The following is a 21,061-nucleotide window of genomic DNA, read 5'->3' on the forward strand; positions in this document are numbered from 1 at the left end:
CTCGCCCGCTGCGGCTTCCTCAGCCAGCACCCAGTCCTCTGCTCGTCCTCATCACAAGGCGTCTAATCGCCCTTGCCCTTCTCCAGTCTGGTCCCGGCCTCCCTCACGCCCTTCTTCTCCCTGGACTTCTCTGCTCGCACCCGTCCTCTCCGTCCTGCTCGCGCACGATACCTCTCCCGATCACTCGCTGCACATCGCCCGAGCCCGAAATGAGTCGCTACCACCCGAGCACCCAGTACACCTCGTCGGCAATTGCCGGCCCAGGACAAGGCCAGGATGCCGCCCGAGTGGACCTCCGCCACGAGCGAGACGACTCGCTGTCCGACTCGGAAACGAGCACGTCCTTCAACGCCTATTCGGAGAACGTCAAGGATGATGCGCCCGTGCACGGTAAGCTCCCAGCCTGTCACTTCCGCCGAGGCGCTGCCCCCTCACTGGCAGCCCGTTCGCTTCCCCAGACGCAGATGACCCGTACCTCGCGCTCACGTCCCAGACTCTGAACGCGGATGGCACCCCGAAGCGTCCCATGAACGCGTTCATGATATTCGCCCGGAAACGCCGTCCGCAGATATCCGCCGCGAACCAGATGATGCGCACCGGGGACGTCAGCAAGATCCTGAGCAAGGAGTGGAACACTATGGAGATGGTCAGTCGCCTCCCCCGCGCGTTTTTGCGCGTCCTCGCTCGCTCCAGATCTGACGGGCAAGCGTGCAGTCCGACAAGAAGTTTTACCTCGATCAAGCGAAGAAGCTCAAGGATAACTTCAATTCGAAATATCCCGACTACGTGTACCGTCGGCGGCCGAACAACTCGCGCAAGAAGCGCAAGCCCGACGCCGCGCACGACGACGGACACGACGTCGGACATGCGGACCCCGACGACCCCGGATACGAGGACACCTCGCCGGTCGACGGCGACGATACGCTCATGATTCCCTCCCCACAGGAGGTGCAGTATACGCGCACGCATGCGCTCAACCCCTCGCCCGTGTACCACACCCACGACGCCGTCGGCGGGCCCACCCCGCCCCCAGGGTGCACATATCCTTATTCGTCCGACTTTCACACCTCCCACGCCGTCCCGCCCGCTCGTCATCTCTCCCATCTCGCGCCCGAGTCCGCCATGCCGGGCTCAACCGTTGGCGCCGTCCGACCGTCGTCGTCGATGCACGACCTCAACGGGCTTCCCCCGGGCTACCCGCCCCACTCCATGTACCAAAATCCGGGCCACCAGTCGTCCATGTATGGCGCGCAGGGCCCACATCCGTCGTCTGCCGGTCTTTGGGATCCCTCCCGTGGAGGCGCAGGCGCGAGGTCTGAACACACGCGTTCCAACTGGCCGGTCCTGCCGGCACTAGATATTACCCTCGCGCGGCAGCGAACATACGCCTCCTCGACAGGACCGCTCGGGAATGCAAACGCCAACGGGAAGACGGAAGCGTACTCGCCGCAGCTTCCCAATCGCCCGTGGTCCAGCGCGACCTCGTCCACCGCGTCCAGCAGCTCTGGCGGCGCGTCCACGTCACACTACGGGGGCAGCAACCAATTTCCTACGCTCAGCTCCGCCTTTTTTCCGAGCGAATCTCCCGCCGCGAAGGGCATAGACGTCTCCTCCCCCGCCTCCGCGCACACCACGCACGACTACTACCCGCCCTCCTCTGCCGCCGGGCTCCAGTCTGGCGCCGTCCCCGGGCGCCGAGGAAGCACAGGACCAGGGCCGGGCCCAGGGCACGAACAACAGGGGAGCTACGGATCGGCAGCGCAGTACAGCGCGGGGGCGCAGCAGAGCGCCGCCCAGGCGTGGTCGCAGCACTTCTCGCGCGGAGGCGCCGGGGGAGGCGGAGGGGGCCCGCAGCGCGGGTCGAACTTGCACCAGATGTCTCCGTACGGACTGCAGGGCTCTCCGGGTGCGGGGGAGGGCAGCTCGCGCTCCCCAGGATCGGGCTCGAGCGCACACTCGACGGCGCCGCCGCTCAGCTTCTGGGACGAGCGGTTCGGCGGGCGATGAGTCGTGCGGCTCGGTTGGGGCTGTTCCGTCTTTCTGCTGTATGGTGTAACTAGGTGCCGCGCGCACGCATGGGCTCTCCTCTCTTCTCGCCGCTTGTGATGGTTCCGTGGACTCATCGATAGCTCTCCCCAGGTCGCATGATTGTGATACCATAATGTCGCTCGGATAATGCAGCGCCCCTACGCCCCCACCTCGCTCGTCGCCGTCCGGTGCGTCCCGCCAGGCCTTTGTTCCCGGCGGGGCTGCTGCGACCGCGGCGCTTTTGCGCTGCTGTTGATGATGATACGAGGTCTCTGATGTTTTCGCTGCTCGGGCCCCCGCCACTGTTGTTATTCTTTGTTCTATACCAATCCAGAGACCCGCTTCCGGACCACCACTAGCCCCCCACTACGCACGTTGTTGTAACCGCCATCGCCACGGCAGGGGCGGCGGCCCCGTCTTTGTATCATTAAATCCGCGCCGCGCGTACCCGCGCGTGCGCCGTATTATGTACCGCCATCTGTATACTATCCAATCGCGTCCCCCGCCGCTCCCCGCCTAGCGTCCTGACTCCTGAGAGAAGTGCCCGAGCGAGGGCCCCCGAGGCTCCACTGCGCTGGCACCCGGCCGCACTGCGGGCGCACGCTCGCCCGGTGACTCCAGTCTCCCCCGCCGCTGCATCCGTGCGTGTCACGCAGCCCCGAGCCGATGCGGAGCTGTCATGCCACCGCTTGCGCAGGCGGACAGGCAATGCGTCTGCTGCCCCATATGTGTACCCGCTGCGACGTGGCCAGCAGCTCCAGCCTTCGCCCGCTGGCGGCGCTGACTCACGGCGCCGCGGCGCGAGGTAAATGTCGGAGTGTGACCGTCGGGGCGCGTGGCGCGAAGGCTTCTTGCGCGCGAGCCCCCTGCTTCTGTCGCATAATTAATACAGGCGGCTCGGACGGCGAGGGGGGAAGCGTGCAATTACGGTTACGCTGCGTGCGGTGGCAGGGACGCGAAGATCGCCAGCCGCTGGGAGGCGGCGAGGGCCTTTTCGGGTCTGGCGCGCGCACTGTGCGCCGGCGAGCTGGACAGGCGGCAGCGGCACTTACGAGACCTGCAAAGCTTCCGGCTGGGCATCATGCATATCATGGCGCCGACAGGTTAACGTATGATCCTAGTGCGGCTCTAAGCCCGACGTGATTGCGCCCGTGCACACATGCACTCCCGCTGGAGCACGGAGTCGACGGGCACTGCGCCGGTTCGTCCACAGCACGTCGCGTCGCTTCCCCGGCGGCTGGGACGCGCCCGCACGTCCGATGCGCTCAGGGTGCAGCGGGAGGCGATCACGCCGCCGCTCGGCACGCGCGGCCCTGCCCAGCACGGCGGAACCCTGGAGGCCGACTTTGTGCTCGTCTTTGTCTCTGCGCAGGCACCATCTGGACGCCTGGATGATGCGGGAAGAGGGTGGCTTCGCGTCGCGCCGTGACAGCTCGGTCTCGCCGCTCGAGGGTGCGGGCGTGGGAGGTCGGTGATACGGACGCGTCAAGGTCCGTGTTCTGCGCGGAGGGCGAGCGCGAGGGGCGACGCGTTGCGGTACGAGTGGCCGGCGAGGAAGGCAGGGCTTGCGACGGGCTCGGGCCGAGCTGTGGGCGAGCGCGAAGAGGAAGGCGGGCGAGGAAGGCGTCGTTAATTGGTGGCGGCGGCGCGTGAGTCTCCGAGTGCTGGTGATGTGTACGTGCGGACGACGGGTTCGCGCGCCGGATGGGGCAGGGGAAGGGACGCTTCGGGGCGGCGTGCGAACGTGTGAGGGCGGGCGGGGCCTGTGTCTAAATGTTAACATGCCGATCGTGCCACGGGGAGTGCGGTGGGCCCTCACGTCTACTGCCTTCTCCCATACTCACCACCGGCAAAGTCGTGTCAGTGCGCGAAGAGCGTGTCAAGCGTTCGGGGAGCGATGGCTTGCCAAGCGGGGCCTTTCCGACGATCTACACCGTCTAGGGTGGAGGAGTCCAGGAATGTCAGTCGGCGCTCTCACAGCGGCGCGCGTGCCACGGGGCCACAGGGGAACGTGAAGCCCTCAACTCCGCTGGGGGAGGAGTCAAGGCTGGACGTTCCCACAGAAGCCAGGTCAGTACCAGGTTCGCGCAGTCGGATTGCGGCATACTGAACTTCTTCCTTCACAGCGACAGGACACCGGCGCCAATAGCGGCTAGATGGACCACCGCAGCCGATAGGTGCGTCGAGCAGCGAACTGGGGGCAAATGAACGGCGGACGGACCGGCCGCAGAGGAAGAACGAACAACGTACGTAGTACCGGTGCGGTGTGTGCGGTGGCGTGCTCGCCACCCACCGTGGACCAACAAGTCCTGGAGAATGTTTGTGCCCCCCCACAAAGCGGTGATCGAGGAATAATCATTCGTGCGTCGCAGCCGGGCCCAACTGATGCGCCGCGCGTTCGCGGAGCCCGACTGATAAGGCGTCCTGTCAGCCTGCTGAGGCCCTTCGACGCCGCGACGCTCGCCTCCCGTCGGACGGCGGGGTGCGGATTGGTTGGGCCCCGCGCGAGCATGCGTCTCCTGGTCGTCCCGTCAATTGCCCACGTCGAGGTTGCGAGGCGGGGAAGAGGCCGGTTGCTGGCTCGCGGACGCCGCCGCCGATCGAAACGAGAGGCCTGCCCAGCCTGAGAGCGCGGAGTCCCAGCGCGGCGCCACCACGACTGCGGCTGGGCTCGGAGGAGAGCATGCTGTCTTCCGCTCCCGTTCCCACGCACATTTACCTCCGTGTGAATGGGTGGCGATACACAGACATGCAGAGCGGAAGAACACACCCAGCTGTGTGCTCTCCGCCCGTCGGGTGAGCCAGAGCAGAGAGAGAGGACAAGCTGAAACCCTCGGCGAGCCCATGCCCGGACCGAACGGGCGCTCCGGGCATCCAGAGTACCCGGCCCGGGTGCGGCGGGGTAGAATCAGCGCCAGGCGCAGTTGGACGCAGCCCAGGTTGACCGCAACCATCGCACCTCGCAAGCTCACGTCCAGAAGAGTCCGGTTGACAGTGCGGTAAAGCTACGAAGACACACCGCAAATCTCGTACATACACAGCTAGTCAATCATGGCCCTCCAACGCCACGTCGAGCCGGCGCCTGTCGCCTCCACCGCAGTCTTCCACAAGGACCTCTTCAAGGGAAAGGTCCTCTTCTGTACCGGCGGCGGCTCTGGTATCTGCAAAGCCATGACCGAGGCGGTGGTAAGCACGCCATGACTACGCACTCACCCTCTTTGCTAAAACTTCATAGATGAGGCACGGCGCCCACGCCGCCATCGTCGGCCGCAAGTAAGCCGCCGTGCAGTCCCGGCGGTAACTTTGGAGCTGACATACTGTGCCCGAGCCAGGCTAGACCGCCTCACCGCGAGCGCAAAGGAGCTCTCCGAGGCGACTGGGAACCAGTGTCTCCCCGTGCAGGCCGATGTCAGGGACCCGAAGCAGGTGCAAGACGCCGTCGCAAAGACGGTTGAGAAGTTCGGGCGGATCGACTTCGTTATTTGCGGTACGTGGTAGCTGCGTCGTGGCGCGCCAGCCGTTCGTTCGCTCACCGGGAGGACCATGCGTGTTTTTGCAGGTGCCGCTGGGAACTTCCTCGCTCCCATCTCCAAACTTTCCGAGAACGGGTTTAGGACAGTGATCGAGATAGACACGGTCTGTCTCATCTCCCCGCATCGAAATCAAGGGATTGGGCACTCACTTTGCATTACTCTCACAGCTTGGAACGTACTACACCATCAAGGCCACCCTGCCCCACATCCGGGCCACAAAGGGATCCTACATCCACGTCAGTGCGACTCTGCACTACAGGGGTGCGTGAAACCTTCATACGCCGCACGCTGCCGAGGAAGACTGACCGACCCGCTCTACAGGAACGCCCTATCAGGTCCATGTCTCCGCCGCTAAAGCAGCCGTCGACGCGAGTGAGTGAGAACGGCAGCGGAGAGCGTGCACAGGCGTTGACCAGCGGCAACTTTCCAGCGTCCACGGTGCTTGCCGTCGAGGAAGGGCCCCATGTACGTTCCCCACCTCTCTTCCCCACCTACCCCACGGGGAATGGCGCGCGCTTCCCAGGCGTGTAATGCTGACTGGCGCGCTCTGCAGGGCGTGCGCTCGAACGTCATCGCGCCAGGGCCTATCGGCGGCACGGAGGGCATGGACCGGCTGAGCGCGCGGGACGCGAGCGGGAAGAAGCAGACGTGGGGCGGCCCGCTCGGGCGCGACGGCGACGTGGGCGACATCGCCAACGCCACCGTCTTCCTCTTCAGCGACGCGGCGCGCTTCATCACTGCTCAGGTGATCGTCGTCGACGGCGGGTGCGAGCACGTGCGGCCCGACCCGCTGCCGTACCCCGAGTCTGTGCTCGACCCGGACGCGGTCGCGAAGATGATCAGGCCGCGGCTGTAGACGGCGCGATGCTCACTAGGACGGATCTTGGGCGACGACGCTATGCGTGCCGCCCTGTGGGTGCTGACCCAGGGCACATTCTCGCACGGTCGCTGTATACACGGATAGCACGAACAATGTACGCGTAGCGAATACGTACGGATCTGCGCTCTCGTCATTCCATCCCGCGCACGGCGGCGGGCCCGGGTCCCACACTCCCATGCGAGCGAAAGAGGCAAGTGTCTACGATCGCGCGGGCGCTCAGAAGGGCAACACGCTCGGCTAAACGCTGCGGGGCCCGCGACGCGAGTGCGACGCCGAAGCGCACGCGCGGGCACAGCGCAGAAGGCGCACGCCGCTTCCGCAATATATACGCGCGAAGATGGCACGCCAGATATCCGTGCCGCACGCCAGCTTGGGGCGTCGCGGGGCGTAATCCGCGGCAGAACTGCGCGCGGGGCGGCCGGGGCGTCCGAGGCGTGCGTCCGTGCGTGGGTGCGCGTGTTGAGACGTCGAGACGACGCCCTCGCAGATCGCGGGCGCGTCATCCGGGCATGGGACGGAAAGGGGCCCCCTGCGTGGTGACGACGGGGTGGGTCCGCACGAAGCCGGCGCAGGCGCGGCGGGGCCTGTGTCCGCAGGCCAATTGGGACACTCGCACGCGCAGATCGCCCTCAGCGATGGGAGTGCGTCCGTTGTGTGCGCGCCGCACATATGCGCCTCCAGGCACCGGACCGCTTGCGCCCTGGGGCGCACGCCGCGCGTCCCCGCGCGTAGGGGGGCGGTCGAGGCCGCTCGGGGGTGGGCTGAATGCTGAGTGCTGGGTGCTGGGGGCAGGTACGCGGGGCTTGCATAGATCCGGATAGCGTTGCAATAGAGCTGCTGGGAACCGGGCGCGAGGAAGGCGGGGTTCGCGCCGGGCTGGGGGCGGGAAGCGGGGTCAGGAGAGCTGCGTGCCAGGGCCCGTCCGAGGCGTTCCCAGAGGAATGCACGCGGTGCGCGGGGAGTGGGGTCGGCGGCGCGCGGGCCTGGCGGGCGGAGGGCCCTGAGCGTAGGAAAGGGCACGCCAGAGCGAGAGGAGCAGCGCATCAGATGACAGCGTTCGTGAGACGGGTGGCGGGGACGAGCAGGCGGCGCCAGAGCCGCCAGCCGAGAGAAGGCGGCGGGGATGACATCTTCGAGGGGTCTGTGGACAGATGCGTCCGATAGAGTGCGCGTGGGCCCGTGCGGGGGGCCTCCCGGTGCTATCGCTCCCGGCACGGGCCCTCTCGAAGGACATTCGATAGTTTGCGCGCCGATGAGCGTTCGTGCGGACACAGTAGACCCCGCAAAAGATGGATGGGGGAGGATCATCAGAACGTCAGAGAGCTTCCAGTTGCACGTTCGGACTCGATCCAAAGCGCACGCGGGCCGAGGGAGAACGCCTGTTCGAGGAAGGCAGAGCCGTGGGGGAAGGGCTTCGTGCGATGGTCGGCTAGCATGCGTAGGCTACGTGTGTGCATGGCACACGGACAGGACGGTGGGATGTCCGGCATCGGCGACACGACGCTCGCTGCGGTGCGGCGGGGCCGGGCTCGAACGAGTGGGGTTTGCGATTGCGCCAGTGACCAGTGTTCCAGGCCAGGAGGTCCATCATGACAGAGGAGGGCTCGAACCGTACCGGGGGCCGACACCAGAGGCCTCCAGGGGACGCCTAAGCGCGACGGAGAAATTCGAGGTGGCCTCCTAGATGCAGATAATGCCCGATTTATTTGAGCGAGATAACTTACGGACAGATCTGGGGGCTGTGACGCCAGAGTACAAGCCGACCCTGCCTGAACTCAACCGCCTTAGTGTGTCAAAGGAAGCGGGTTGCGGTGAATATACTCACATTTTCGCCGCCCGGAGGGACAGCCACGGCGAGGAAGTAATCCGGGGCATTTCCAAACGCCCTCCGTTGGAGGCTTGCGGTCATCGATGGCAGTTCCCGCAGGTACGGAGCGTTGAGATGCATCAATCTACCGTAAGTCGCCATCTGGGCGACATTCTGAAGCACACCACTGAGTGGAGGAAATTCGGGGGAATCGAGCGCGACTTACGGTCTCTCAAGAACCTGTTACGAGATTCTCGATGCTAGGAATATCCTTATCCGGCAGCGTGTGTCGGCGCCTCCAGCACGATGCCTGGATACGAGGGAGATTGTGGATGTGAGTGGTAGGTGCAAGTGCGGTGTCCTGGCTGCGCACCGAGAAAATGCCGAGTTGTTGTGCATCACCGGTTGGGGGCCTCAGCACTGGTAAGTCGCGGCAGATTCACGCGGAGAAATGGTATTTCGCGGATGAAGAGAGCTGAGGGAAGAGCGAGTATAAGGTACGGGTGCGACAGGTCGGCCGGGTAGACGTACCTGGCGGTGTTCTTGGTGCAGAGCCAAACGACGTGGGCTTGCGAAACAAGTTGGGATGCGCAAGTTTGGACGGGCGCAGCACTCTCGGCCGACGCCGGGTCTTCCCACGGGCGCCTCATTAGGCTTTCCTCCTTGCAGTCGTCCCACCACGACGACCGACCGCCTTCCACAGATCCTCCTCGTTTTCGGTTTGTTTTATCCAAACGTCTGCGGATGTGTCACGCTTAGTGCATTCTCCTGTCTCGGTTGTACCACATCATTGTTTTTGGCGCCGTCATCGGCGCTCGATGTACTGCCAGTGCCACATTCTTGACCGCGGTAACAAAACATTCCTCCTGGTGATGTACAGGTGAGTGGCGGCAAGCGTATCTCCAAACCCTTGCTGATTTTGTACTCTGATTTCCTCTTATGCGAAAGACGCCTAGTCAGTAGAACAACAGAATACATGCCTGCAGGCCGGACTGCGGACTGTCTAGCGTTTCTACCATGCCGGCGCTGCTTCGATTTAGATCATGCGACTCTTGCTCGTGATGCTTTCGCAACACATCCCGGCCATCTTACGTTCAAATTATGCACCGAATGTCAGTCCAGCTACTTCATTCGCTCACGCTTGCAGTTAATCTAGGCGAACCGAAAGCCAAGAGCTAGCGCCCTCTGAGCTATAAAGTCGCGTGAACGGGGCTTCCTCGGGGACGCCTCGCCCGTCGCTTAGCTCCAGCCCTCCACTTACGCTATGCGGGCGATCCTATTCGCCGCACTGCTCTTCCTGCGAGTGATCGCTCTAGCCAGGGAACCTTCAAAGTTTGAACACGGCAGAAGCTTCCTCGCAGACGACAAAGCGCCTTCGCTGAATGTGTCGTCATGTCCAGGTCAGTGCTTCGTCTGTCGCGTATCTTGTTTACACATTTCGCCGATTGGATGCGTAGATTGTTGGGGAATATCTGTACCTTGACGAGCTCTGCGCGGCCCAGATCTTACGCCGCCCTTACTTCACAACGCTGTTCTGTCAATAGCTTTGACATTGTAGCATGCGGCGCTAGATCTCGATCGCGTAAATTGAGGAGGTTCCATGCTGTATTTGCGTGGTCGTATACCATTTGTGGCTAACAATCATACAGGATATGTTGTCGCGTCACAACAAGAGACCCACAATGGCCTGACGATCCAGCTTACGCTTGCCGGTCCGGCCTGTAGCGCTTTCGGCCACGATGTTGCCAATCTTACCGTTGAAGTCACCTACGAAACAACGACGAGGTGTGGCGGTTCCCGCTACAATACCGACCGCGGAATTAACGGCCTTTCTCTTTGCAGACTGCACGTCAACATCTACGACACAGAACAGAGACAATTCACTATACCGCCGGACGTCGTCCCTTTGTCGGCGGGAGAGGATGACGCGACTTTGCCAACGGGTGCTGACCTCGAGTTCCACCACAACACGCACCCTTTCGAGTTCTGGGTGACGCGACGGTCCGAGCCAGACGCTACCCCTCTGTTCGACACGCGCCTTCAGTCCCTTCCGCCGACGCCAATACCGGCCTGGGTACCAGGGGATAACTCCACTGCGTTTGACGGATTCCCGCTCGTGTTTGAGGACCAATACCTGCAACTCACCTCGGCGTTGCCGCATGGTGCGAACGTCTATGGTCTCGGCGAAGTCCTTGCTAGTAGCGGCTTCCGACGAGATGTGGGCACCGATGGCGGGTCTGGGACTCTCCAGACTTTCTGGGCACGAGACAGTCCGGATCCTATAGATGAGAACATGCAAGTGCATCCTTTACGCCCCAAAAGTTTGCGCTGACGTGCATTTTCTCCTCGCTTAGCTATGGGTCGCACCCCATCTACCTGGAACATCGGTACGATGAGAGCACCAGGCGCTCAAAGTCGCACGGTGTCTTTCACTTTGGGTATGCCGAGTTCCTCCCCCTGCGTCGGACTTTAGGCTGACCCACCTGACATCGCGCGCCTCCCTCGCGCAGCGCTGCAGGGTCAGACATCCTGCTACAGACTCCGCCATCTTCGCCCGTTTCGTTGATCCAGTACCGGCTGGTTGGGGGCACACTCGACTTCTACTTCTTCTCTGGACCCAGCCCTCAGGAGGTGATCGAGCAATACGGCGAGCTCATCGGCCTGCCCACTTGGCAGCCCGCCTGGGGCTTCGGCTTCCAGCTTTGCCGATGGGGATACGCCAACGTCAGCGAGACGAGAGAGCAAGTGGCAAAGATGCGAGAGGCGAACATTCCACTGGAGGTCATGTGGAACGACATCGACGTGTATCACGCGCTTCGCGACTTCACGACCGACCCCGACAGCTTCCCTGCTGACCAGTTGAAGGACTTTATTGCCGAGCTGGTGAGAGTGTGCCTCTGCGCCGTCACACCGTGGCACTCCTCCCGCCCGCCGTTTGTGCTAACCTGCGTTTAGACGGCCAACCACCAACACTATATTCCCATAGTGGACGCTGCGATCGCGAAGCTCGTCAATGATTCCGACGTGGTACGTAAACGAAGCTCCCTGATTCGTTCAGGAGGCTAACACGCCTCTGCGCAGTATGACCCTTACACAAGAGGAAACGAGCTGTATGCAGGCCAAGTTCACGGAATTGGCTCTGGCGTTTCTCACATTATTCTCGGATTAGGGACGTATGGCTGAAGAACCCCGACGGCACAGAGTACCTTGGGCAGGTTTGGCCAGGATACACGGTGCGTCATAGCGGCGATCTATGTGCGTCTCGACGGCCCTTGACCGAGTTGTCCGACCATGCAGGTGTTCCCAGACTGGTTCGCGAACAACACCCAGGCGTTCTGGACCGAAGGCCTCCGCAACTGGTCTAATTCAGGTGTGAACTTCTCGGGGATATGGCTGGACATGAACGAGGCGTCATCGTTCTGCATCGGCTCATGGTACGTCGGCGTTGACTTTCTAGATGGTGCCTCTTCGCTCATCGCGATATCCTGACAGCGGAACCGGAGCTAATCTGACCGCTGCTACAATTCCGACGATGTTCTTCCCTGGCACGCCAGGGAACCTGGTAACGGACTATCCTGAAGGGTGCCGTTTTCGCTGTCTCGTGCTTTCACGTCCACCTGACCTTCTCCCGTGGCAGCTACAACGCGACCATCTGGGGGCCGAGTGGAAACATAACCATAAATGGCACGCTGACGTTCGGGAACTCCTCCTCCCCGCCTCCGGCACTCGCGAAGAGAGGCCTCGGAGAAGCGGCGGAGCCCGGCGTGAACCTCAACAGCCCTCCATATGCACTGCACAACGGTTCGCTTCCGCATCCCGCAGATCAGCGCTTCTTTGTACTCATCTGATGTGCAGCGGACGGCTTCTTGTCGACCCACACGGTCTCGACCAACGCCACACATGCGAACGGGCTGGTCGAGCTCGACGTGCACAACCTGTGGGGCCTGATGGAAGAAAAAGCGACACACCACGCCCTGCTCGACGTGCACCCAGGAAAGCGTCCGTTTCTGATCAGCCGCTCGACGTTCCCTAGCTCAGGCAGGTACACCGGACATTGGCTCGGCGATAACATCAGCAAATGGCAGTACATGGTGCAGAGCATCCAGGGCGTGCTCCAGTTCCAGCTCTACCAGATTCCCTTCGTCGGCGCGGACACGTGCGGGTTCCAGGGCAACACGGACGAGGAGCTTTGCGGGCGCTGGATGCAGCTCTCTGCGTTCATGCCGTTCTATCGAAACCACAACGTTCGGAGCGCGCTTTCGCAAGAGCCGTATCGGTGGGAGAGCGTGGCGAACGCCTCACGCACGGCAATCGGCATCCGATACAGCCTACTACCATACTGGGTGCGTACAAGGTCTCGTTAGGCCCAGCACCGCCCGCTGCGTTCGCGTGCTAATCACATGCTACTTATCGTCGCAGTACACACTCTTCGCCAACGCGTCGCTGCGCGGGAGCCCGCCGGTCCGTGCGCTCTTCTACGAGTTCCCCGACGAACCGGAGCTGTTCACTGTGGATCGCCAATATCTCGTCGGGAGAGATCTTCTGGTCACCCCCGTTCTCACTCCAAACGTCTCCACGGTCGACGGTAAGCGTGCATCTCATCTTTTGCCCTCGTAACGGACGCTGACGGACATTTTATCGGTACAGGTATCTTCCCTGGGCAAGGACGCGTCATCTGGCGGGACTGGTACACCCACAAGGTCGTCGATGCGGCCATCTCGGCGAACACGACGCTCGATGCGCCCCTCGGGCACATTAACGTCCACATTCGGGACGGCTCTGCCCTTCTGCTGCATGCCAGTCCGGCGTACACGATCGAAGAAACGCGTGGGGGTCCGTTCGCACTGCTCGTAGCGCAGGCCGCCGACGGCTACGCCTTCGGAACGGCATACCTGGACGATGGGGAAACTGTTCCGCCGACGCCCAACACGACACTGAAGATCTCCGCACGCAAGGGCACTGTCTCAGTTGTTCCTCACGGTAATTTCAAAGTCGTGCAAACTCTAGACAAGATCACCGTTCTCGGGGCGTCTGACGTTTCGCCTACGGAGGTTTCTGTCAACGGCAAGCCCGTCAAAAGCTGGGAGTTCGACTCCGAGGTCCAACGGCTCGTAGTCTCGGCGATTCATGTCGATCTGAATGTACCTGCGACGGTGTCGTGGAAGTAGTCGCGGATTGTAGCGTTCTGTTGTATTGTCTCGATATGACCGAACAACGATGTTGTCGTTTCTACTTTCCAACTACACGTACAAGTAGGATCCCTCAGTCCAATTGCGAGGAAACAAAATATTTTCTGCATTAAGGGGGAATCGAACCCCCGGCGGGTCGATGGCAACGACCCAGGTTACCACTACCCCATTAATGCTCATAAGAGGGGACGTCTGTGCTATATCTCATCGGTATTTCCTTCTCAAGTTGTATTGTGTGCCGTAGAGGCAATTGCGCAGAGGCGCCGTCCCCCTCAGCTCGATTTATCTTGGACCATGATGTACTCGCATCCTACCGAACTACGTGAGATCTGGAAGCGTATTCTGGGGTTTACATGAAGTACGAAGTTAAGCAGACCAGCTCCGGAATTCCGCAGCGAGTCGGTTACACGCTCAACAGTGAAACTCCGAGCTAGGGCGATGTCGCAACTTTCAACAAACGCGTTGATCAACCGGTACGCAACCGCAACGACCCAAGCAAGCACGACTGTGATGCATGGTTGCAATTGTGCTACACGTAGAACGCGCTGCGCCTGCTTTGTTCTGCTACCCTGACAAAGCCGTTTACGAAGGTTGAGCCACTTGCGAGGCCCAAGCTCACCCACTCGGGTATAAAGAACCAGTCACTCGCACAGCGTCGTTCGAGCAACTACACCGCCGCCCCTCTCACAACAGTCAGTGTCTCGTCGCCTGATATATTTTTATCGCTAATGACCGTGACCTCACGATTTACTAGAAGGACGCTGCCACCACCGATCTTCAACTCATCTCCTCGATGGCTCACACGAGTGTTACGGGTTGTGCCACCGACGCACACGTAGTCAAGATGGAGAACAACAAGGACGTGCTTCGCTTCACCTCGGATTACGATGGGGCAACAGCGGGTTCGCCACTCGACACAGTTCACTTTGCAACTGGCACGCTGACTCCGCGTGCCGCTGAAGCGCTCGAAGCGTTCCTCCATGGCCCGGCGTGTCACCTCGAATTCGCGCGTCTTGTAATCGATAACCCGGAAAGGCTTCTTGCGTCAAGTCCGGGCATGGTTTCCGCCTTCGCTGGTTTGACTGGCCTCGCCTACCTTGAGCTACTCGGCGCAGGGCAACACTCGCGCGAACTTCTGCGAGGCCTGAAGGCGGAGCTCGTCATGGTGAACCTTGTCATGATCCCGGTGGAAGAAGACTTGGACGAAGAGGACGAGGCCTGGGAGGAAACTGGGCGCAACCCGATCACGCTCCTGAGCAACTTCCAGGGCACTCTGGAGGGCCTGATCGGAGAGGGGACTGAGACGCTGTGCGTCGAAGAGCTGACCTATCCGCAGTGTTACCCGAACGTTAAAGAAGTCACACTGGAGGGTGTCGACATCCCAGTCACTACGCACTATGTGCACGCTTATCCGAACCTCTCCAATCTCAGAATCCGCACCGACCCCGAGGAGTTCGTCGAGCTACTCGAAGGCGGAAAGAGAGAGATTGGACTCCGCCGCCAACTCAACATTGTGGAGCAGCTCGAGTACGGCTGCTGGCCGTCCTTGAACCACTGCGACAGCACACTCGGTACTCTCTACGTCCTCGGACTGCAGTGTCATGTCCGCGACCTCCGTATCCTCGCCGATATCGAAGGCCCCTCTGGAATGCTTGGCAGCGTCCTGATGGACACTCGCCCGACGATCCTGACCCTGCACCAGTTTCGCCTCGGCATGCTGAGTAGCAGTGGATTCGCGTCGCTGATGCGCGGACCTAGCGTCCGGCAGCTCAAAACACTCGAGATCACGCTCATCCTCGACGAGGACTCCGGAAAGGACATTGGCATCGACGCTGCTTTCGTACGTCTATGCTTCCGTGTGCTGCGTTCCTGCTGACCAAGTGCACCCCACAGAGCGCCATGATCTCCGCTCTCAAGCCACTCACGATCAGCGCCTTCGGAATCATGATCATTTGCAACTTCCCGGGACCTTATCCTCGCGAGGCTGGTGTGCCGGTGCCCCGTATTTCGCTCACTGCGGAAGAGGAGTTCCTGAATGGCCTTCAGCTGGACGAGTTGGCTGAGCGGATCCTTCATGCGGTCAGCTCTCTCCAGACCGTGGCTGTGATGATGGTCGCCCACCGCACGCGCGGACCCGCCGCCGCCGCGTTGGGTGCGCATAGCGGTACCGAGCTGCGCACTTACAAGTTGGCGAAGGCTCACGGCCTGCTGCCTGGTTCTGCGCCGGTACGGGTTTGAAGTTTGGTTTCCTTATATGATATGTCGTCATGGGCAGAGATTTGATGTTTTATGTCTTTAGTGTATGCGCGCTCGGCAATGAAGTGTTCATGTTAAGTACTATTGCATATGTGGCGGTTTAAAACGGTATTTTTATTTGGTTCAGGCGCAAGGAAGGCTGCGGCGTAGTTCTCCCCAACCGGCTCCGTTCACAGTCTTCCTGGGTTTGTTGAAGGCATGTTCATATATCTCTCCTCCGGTGCGCTTGCCTATGGCCTTCCTTGATGTTCCCGCGCCACATGGGATGTGGTTGCGGGCGGTTACAGCGCATCGATGCGTCAAGATCGATTCGCAGCTGGAGAGTGGTGATCCTCTCGGATAGCCTTCTACTACATTCACGAAATCCTCGATCTTTAGACCTATCCAAACATCGATAGCACATTACTGGCATGGCAAGAAGGAGCGAGCATGGGTTATCAGAAGTGGACCGGCCGGGACACGAGACGTTCATGGCCAGTGGTCATGGTGGCCACGAGGCGTCTGGACCCGTATTTACAGAATTGGACCAGCCAACCGCAGGACGGACACGATTCGTGAGTAGCACCATTCTCATAGATAGACACACTATTGATTGCACTGTTTATAGCCCGACTGGAGCAACTTCTGGCCTCTGCCCCTCATCGGAGTTTCTTATCTCGCGCACATTCGATACAGGCGGTACTCCCCACGCCGCCTGCCCACTCTTACATCGATGAAACTCCCTGAAATATATGCCTTCCTCGCCATCATCCATGCTATGGAGGGTGCTGCGGGCGAGCTGAAGGACGAGGTCATGAACGACTCGGATCTCGAGCTAATCGAGAAGGTGGCGCGCCGTTTCAAAAATGACGTCTTCTCCAATAAGTCCTTCATGGAGACTGTAGACCGGTTTCTGGATGACGGAAGGAGGGAGTACTCGAGGAGTAGACGTAAGGTAAGCTCTCAATACTTGCTCTAGACGTATATGTATTCATCATGGCCGCAACATACTAGATATGTACAATCATGCCGCTAGTGGCGGTTTACTAGGCAAGCTTGCCTGGTGGCACGATCACATATGGTCGCATGAAGAGACCTGGTACCGGGCGTCGGTAATCTGGGTCACCAAACTTAAACCGCAAGACCTCTCTCTGAACGACTTCGACCGCTGTGTCACGCACCTCGCCAATACTTTTGAAGCGGACGACGACTTTTACTATCAGGTATTCGGATGTCTCAGCCTCGTAGCTAACCGTACTGGTGGTACCACTTTAACTGACGCTTTTAACAGGACTACGCGCTCTGGGCTTTCATTCCCTTCGGCGTCTCTATACCTTTCGCTATGGCAGCACGATGGGGGCAGCGGCGCGCCCTTTCCAGAGTTATAAATGGGCTCCAGCGGCTGCTCATGTGGGCAACGCTGTACCCTTACAATATGCAGCAGTACCAGCACTATGCAAACCTTCGAAAACTGGAGAACAAACACGCAATCGCTCAGCGTATCCGCGACGTGCTCGGATTAGACCCGCTGACTCGTAAGATGGTGCCCTGAAGATCAGCGCGCTGAAATGTTCTTGTATCCCGTGGTTATAGGTGAGTTCGACATTCACGCATTACACAGTACTCCTCGGCAGACACGGAACCCCGCTGACATTTTGGCCAAGTTCTTCCTATTCATATTTAATCTGTTCTCGGCTTTGCTGCACTACAACGTCTTGTATCTGTGATTTCTTGCAATAGAACACTGCCAGTGTACTTACTAGCTATAGCCTATGTGCTACTTTCCAAGTCCGAGTCGATGTTTGCTGTGTTGTATTCAAATCACCTATAGGCGCCACGTTATCGTTTACTGCCGGATTTATGCGCATCTTCTCAGTGCCTTACTTATCCCCGCGAGGCTGGCGGACCTGTTGGATTTTTGGTACCTGAATCAGCTAAGTACCGATGTTCACGCACTGGCACCACGTGCGAGTGCCACGCACACGGGCGTGTGCGCGCTAAGATCGGCGCACATTGCCGTGAAGAGCCGTCATCTACTCCGAGTCGGCTAGTCTTCCTACTATACTAACGCGATATACGATCCCTGCATCCATTGCAACGTTGACCACACACTACGGGGATGGTGGGATGGACCGGCTTGCGTTATGAGGCTGTGGACGCGAACAGTACGGGACAGCAAACCTCCGACAGCGGCCGCGAGGCGAAGGGGTCCGATTCTATAAAGCTGGACAAGCCAGCTTCAAGACGAACTCAGTTCGTAAGTGGAATGAGAAAATGATGAATATGAGTATTGATTACCACCGCTATAGCCCAGTTTGATCCATTTTCTCGATCTACCCATCCTTGGACTCGTCTACCTCGCACACGTTCGATACAGGCGGTACTCTCCTCGCCGGCTGCCCACTTTCACCTCGATGAAGCTCCCTGAGCTCTATGCCTATCAAGCCGTAGTACATACTGGTGTGGGCATCGGGCTCGAGCTAAAGAACGAGGTCCTGGACGACCCGGATCTCCAACTACTTGAACAGGTGGCGCGCAATCTGAGAAATAATGTCTTTCACGACAAGTCCATCATGGAACAAGTAGACCGCGCCCTCGATAAAGGCGCGAGGGAGCCCATCAGCAAGCTACGTAACGGTAAGCTCCCGCCTTTGTTTCTTGATCAGATATATGCTCATTGCGAGTGAACCCGCGTATATAGCTACGTACGATCATGCTGCGGGTTCAATGGGCAAGAGAATAGCCTGGTGGCACAATCACATATGGTCGCGCGAAGAAACGTGGTACCGGGCATCGGTCATCTGGCTCGACATGTACGGCGAGCAAGACATCTCTTTGAACGATTACGACCGCTGTGTCACGCACCTCGCAAACACTTTCGAGATTGAAGACGACGACTTTGGCTATCAGGTATCTCACTGGACTAGCTTTAGACCTCACGGTAACAATCATCTCTGATGCTTGCAACCAGGACTATGTTCTCTGGACTTGGATCCCATTTCTGGTCTCCATGCCCTTCGCAATGGCGGCACGTTGGACGCAACGGCGGGGGCTCTTCCGACCCATCAATGGGATGCAGCGGCTGTTGATGTGGTCAACGCTGTACCCTGCCACCATGCAGACGTATCAGCACTACTCGAACCTTCGAGGATTGGAGGCCAAACGCGCTATTGCCAAGCGAATCCGCGAGAAGCTTGGGATCGACCCTTTGATCAGCAAGATGATTACTTGAGACCCAGCGCATTCACCGGTAAGCTCGACGTTCATGCGGAGCACGGTAGTCCGCGGTAATTGAAGAAACCCACTAATAGTTAGTAAGGTCTTCCCGTTCGAACTCGATCTGCTCTCGGTGATGCTACAACGCCGCAACCCTTGATATCAGCGTCTTTCAATATTCCTGATCATATACCCCCCTCCTCTCGGTCACCCTGTACTAGCTATGTGCTGCTTTCCGAGTCGATGCTTTTTGTGCCACTGTATCCATATTACCCCCCACTCTATACCATATGTCTCCCGCAGCCATCTCGCATTTTTGGCGCGAACCTGCTTACGCCCGGTTATATATAGTGATCTTGCTTGCAGGGAACCCCGGACCGATAGTCCAGGACCGCTGCACGGTCCGGGTCGCTAAACATCATGCATCGCGACGCATGTTCCCATGATCACGAGCCGCGCGCTGTGATGCTGACACTGACAGCCAAGGCCACATCAGCGGCTGTAACGTGCCGGACGACTGCCATCTTACGTTCGCATATTCCTGTAGGTCCATCCGCGGTCAACGCACCGCAAGTTCATAGCGCGGATATGGCGGAAGATCAAGCTCGACGAGCTCGTGGTCCTGAGACCCCATATATGCCAACCGACAACATCCTGGATTCGCCGGCGTCGGTCGACAACTCTACATTGGACCTTAGCGCAAGCCGCGCAGACTCGTCGCCCTCGCCGCAGGCCCGCGTCAATCTCTCCAGCCCTGCACCTGCTCCAGACGTGAGTGATGAGGGGCCTCGTCACCGTGCAGCTTTTGAGCCGGATCTAATACACCATGCATTTCTTCTTTGTCCGGGTCGATAGTGGACACGATACTGGCCAATCCCGATCTTCGGAGCCGCGTACCTGCTGCACACAAGCCTCCGCCGCTATAGTCCCCGGAGACTGCCCCCGCTCACGTCTCTAAAACCGCCAGAGATATACGTGTCCACCACGGCTTACATGCTCTGGCTGAGCGAATACGTACACATCGCTCAAGAGGCCAACCGCGATCGAGATATGTACACGATCCTCGCTGCCACACACATACTCCGATTGGAGTTGGAACCCAGGATGGAGAAGTGGAGAGGTATGGATGAGTGGAAGAAGACCGAGACGCATGATGGTACCGCATTTTCTTTCTCTTTCTTCCTGCCCCCATGACATACTCACAGTATGTGCCTGCACGATATAAGCTGCAGGCATTTCTCCTCCTCAAGGGGGTCTGCTTGCCAAACTTGCGTGGCGGTACAACTTCATCGCCGAATCTGACCCCGTTGCGGTCAACGCGGCAATCCAAGTCATCACGCACCTGGTAATCGAGCATCTGGGAGATGAGGGGCTCAGGCGCTTTCCGCCGGAAGATGGAAAAACCCTGATGATACTCCTGGCAAATAGCATCGTTGCAGCCGAAAAGGAGGCCGCCGAGAATTTCAAAGTAGGCATACAGGGTGCTCGACATCCTGAAGAAACGGTCGAACCGCTGACACTTCTCCGCCACCAGGTCAGGCAGACAAGATGCCTCATCGGTCTCGGCCTCGTCACACCCCTCGCGATGTGGGCGCGGTGGACCCGCCGGCGGTACCTTGTTCATCCACTGAACATGGCGCAGCGTCTTCTGGTCTATGGCGGCATCTTCCCTGACATCATAGCCATCCATCGACGCGTACACTACGCATCGACTATACGAGACAAGCATAGGGTCGCGGAGCTGTGCAGGGAGATAATACCGAAGTTGAGTGAGACGGTGGACGGGCTGATGCAATCAGGAGTCGAGATAATAAGTATATGAAGCGACTCATATGTTTGGACCCTCGGAGGTAGAAATTCCCGTGCCTGCTTCTCTACCGTTTGCAGCAAATCTGACTTGCATTTCCAGGATCACATACCCTCGCACGTACGGACGTGCCGCAACAACACACAGTACGGAACCCTGTCGTAAATGTTATGATAGTCTCGACACGCTCGTAGACCTACTAGTACTCTTCACGAAGTCCCCCGCTCATAAACATTTGTATCACCTCGTCTCCGCTATCGTCGCTGTGCAGTCTCTCATAGTTAGTAAATACCCACCTTCCCACCGCTCTATCAATTTGCTTCACAAAGAATTCTGACGATGCCGTACTCAGGTATCGCGCAAGTG

The 21,061-nt window shown here is 59.5% G+C and overlaps 6 protein-coding genes and 1 non-coding gene across 7 annotated transcripts; 6 read left to right on the forward strand and 1 right to left on the reverse strand.

Moving 5' to 3' along the window:
* On the forward strand, positions 1-2,529 carry TRAVEDRAFT_62486 (uncharacterized protein). The gene is made up of 3 exons (XM_008034301.1): positions 1-390; positions 459-646; positions 715-2,529. Exons 1-3 carry the CDS (start codon positions 210-212, stop codon positions 2,005-2,007), a joined length of 1,662 nt encoding a protein of 553 aa, XP_008032492.1. The 5' UTR covers positions 1-209; the 3' UTR covers positions 2,008-2,529.
* Positions 2,530-4,928: 2,399 nt separating this feature from the next.
* Positions 4,929-6,672, forward strand: TRAVEDRAFT_160280 (2,4-dienoyl-CoA reductase). Its single transcript, XM_008035218.1, has 8 exons — positions 4,929-5,214; positions 5,264-5,301; positions 5,361-5,515; positions 5,588-5,664; positions 5,729-5,822; positions 5,883-5,933; positions 5,992-6,026; positions 6,115-6,672. Exons 1-8 carry the CDS (start codon positions 5,080-5,082, stop codon positions 6,415-6,417), a joined length of 888 nt encoding a protein of 295 aa, XP_008033409.1. The 5' UTR covers positions 4,929-5,079; the 3' UTR covers positions 6,418-6,672.
* Positions 6,673-9,503: 2,831 nt separating this feature from the next.
* Positions 9,504-13,454, forward strand: TRAVEDRAFT_140830 (uncharacterized protein). The gene is made up of 14 exons (XM_008035219.1): positions 9,504-9,648; positions 9,898-10,033; positions 10,091-10,543; positions 10,603-10,686; positions 10,759-11,131; positions 11,204-11,275; positions 11,330-11,358; positions 11,418-11,481; positions 11,546-11,682; positions 11,741-11,830; positions 11,886-12,049; positions 12,104-12,591; positions 12,668-12,833; positions 12,896-13,454. The coding sequence occupies exons 1-14, from the start codon at positions 9,513-9,515 to the stop codon at positions 13,414-13,416; spliced, it is 2,913 nt and encodes a 970-aa protein (XP_008033410.1). The 5' UTR covers positions 9,504-9,512; the 3' UTR covers positions 13,417-13,454.
* Positions 13,455-13,542: 88 nt separating this feature from the next.
* TRAVEDRAFT_t7 lies at positions 13,543-13,613 on the reverse strand. The gene has a single exon. It is a non-coding gene; the product is annotated as a tRNA-Gly (tRNA).
* A 617-nt stretch (positions 13,614-14,230) lies between these two features.
* On the forward strand, positions 14,231-17,224 carry TRAVEDRAFT_42733 (uncharacterized protein; the record flags this gene model as incomplete). The annotated part of the gene is made up of 6 exons (XM_008034119.1): positions 14,231-15,277; positions 15,331-15,663; positions 16,224-16,247; positions 16,301-16,622; positions 16,687-16,895; positions 16,964-17,224. 6 exons carry the CDS (start codon positions 14,231-14,233, stop codon positions 17,222-17,224), a joined length of 2,196 nt encoding a protein of 731 aa, XP_008032310.1.
* A 1,021-nt stretch (positions 17,225-18,245) lies between these two features.
* Positions 18,246-18,904, forward strand: TRAVEDRAFT_33897 (uncharacterized protein; the record flags this gene model as incomplete). Its single annotated transcript, XM_008033834.1, has 3 exons — positions 18,246-18,309; positions 18,374-18,582; positions 18,644-18,904. 3 exons carry the CDS (start codon positions 18,246-18,248, stop codon positions 18,902-18,904), a joined length of 534 nt encoding a protein of 177 aa, XP_008032025.1.
* A 979-nt stretch (positions 18,905-19,883) lies between these two features.
* On the forward strand, positions 19,884-21,012 carry TRAVEDRAFT_62490 (uncharacterized protein). Its single transcript, XM_008034302.1, has 4 exons — positions 19,884-20,044; positions 20,115-20,356; positions 20,423-20,738; positions 20,798-21,012. The coding sequence occupies exons 1-3, from the start codon at positions 19,939-19,941 to the stop codon at positions 20,708-20,710; spliced, it is 636 nt and encodes a 211-aa protein (XP_008032493.1). The 5' UTR covers positions 19,884-19,938; the 3' UTR covers positions 20,711-20,738; positions 20,798-21,012.
* The last annotated feature ends 49 nt before the right edge of the window (positions 21,013-21,061 follow it).

This window comes from Trametes versicolor, assembly GCF_000271585.1.
Source record: "Trametes versicolor FP-101664 SS1 unplaced genomic scaffold TRAVEscaffold_1, whole genome shotgun sequence".
Classification (NCBI taxonomy): domain Eukaryota; kingdom Fungi; phylum Basidiomycota; class Agaricomycetes; order Polyporales; family Polyporaceae; genus Trametes; species Trametes versicolor.

Bases quoted from the DNA above. Each gene is read 5' to 3' on its own strand.
- TRAVEDRAFT_62486 (XM_008034301.1), top strand. From the start codon at position 210: ATGAGTCGCTACCACCCGAGCACCCAGTACACCTCGTCGGCAATTGCC. The intron at 391-458 runs GTAAGCTCCCAG...TCGCTTCCCCAG, and splicing joins GGATGATGCGCCCGTGCACG to ACGCAGATGACCCGTACCTC. The intron at 647-714 runs GTCAGTCGCCTC...GCAAGCGTGCAG, and splicing joins AGTGGAACACTATGGAGATG to TCCGACAAGAAGTTTTACCT.
- TRAVEDRAFT_160280 (XM_008035218.1), top strand. From the start codon at position 5,080: ATGGCCCTCCAACGCCACGTCGAGCCGGCGCCTGTCGCCTCCACCGCA. The intron at 5,215-5,263 runs GTAAGCACGCCA...AAAACTTCATAG, and splicing joins AAGCCATGACCGAGGCGGTG to ATGAGGCACGGCGCCCACGC. The intron at 6,027-6,114 runs GTACGTTCCCCA...CGCGCTCTGCAG, and splicing joins CCGTCGAGGAAGGGCCCCAT to GGCGTGCGCTCGAACGTCAT.
- TRAVEDRAFT_140830 (XM_008035219.1), top strand. From the start codon at position 9,513: ATGCGGGCGATCCTATTCGCCGCACTGCTCTTCCTGCGAGTGATCGCT. The intron at 11,276-11,329 runs GTACGTAAACGA...GCCTCTGCGCAG, and splicing joins TCGTCAATGATTCCGACGTG to TATGACCCTTACACAAGAGG. The intron at 11,359-11,417 runs GTATGCAGGCCA...TTCTCGGATTAG, and splicing joins TACACAAGAGGAAACGAGCT to GGACGTATGGCTGAAGAACC.
- TRAVEDRAFT_62490 (XM_008034302.1), top strand. From the start codon at position 19,939: ATGTACACGATCCTCGCTGCCACACACATACTCCGATTGGAGTTGGAA. The intron at 20,045-20,114 runs GTACCGCATTTT...GCACGATATAAG, and splicing joins GAAGACCGAGACGCATGATG to CTGCAGGCATTTCTCCTCCT. The intron at 20,357-20,422 runs GTAGGCATACAG...CTCCGCCACCAG, and splicing joins AGGCCGCCGAGAATTTCAAA to GTCAGGCAGACAAGATGCCT.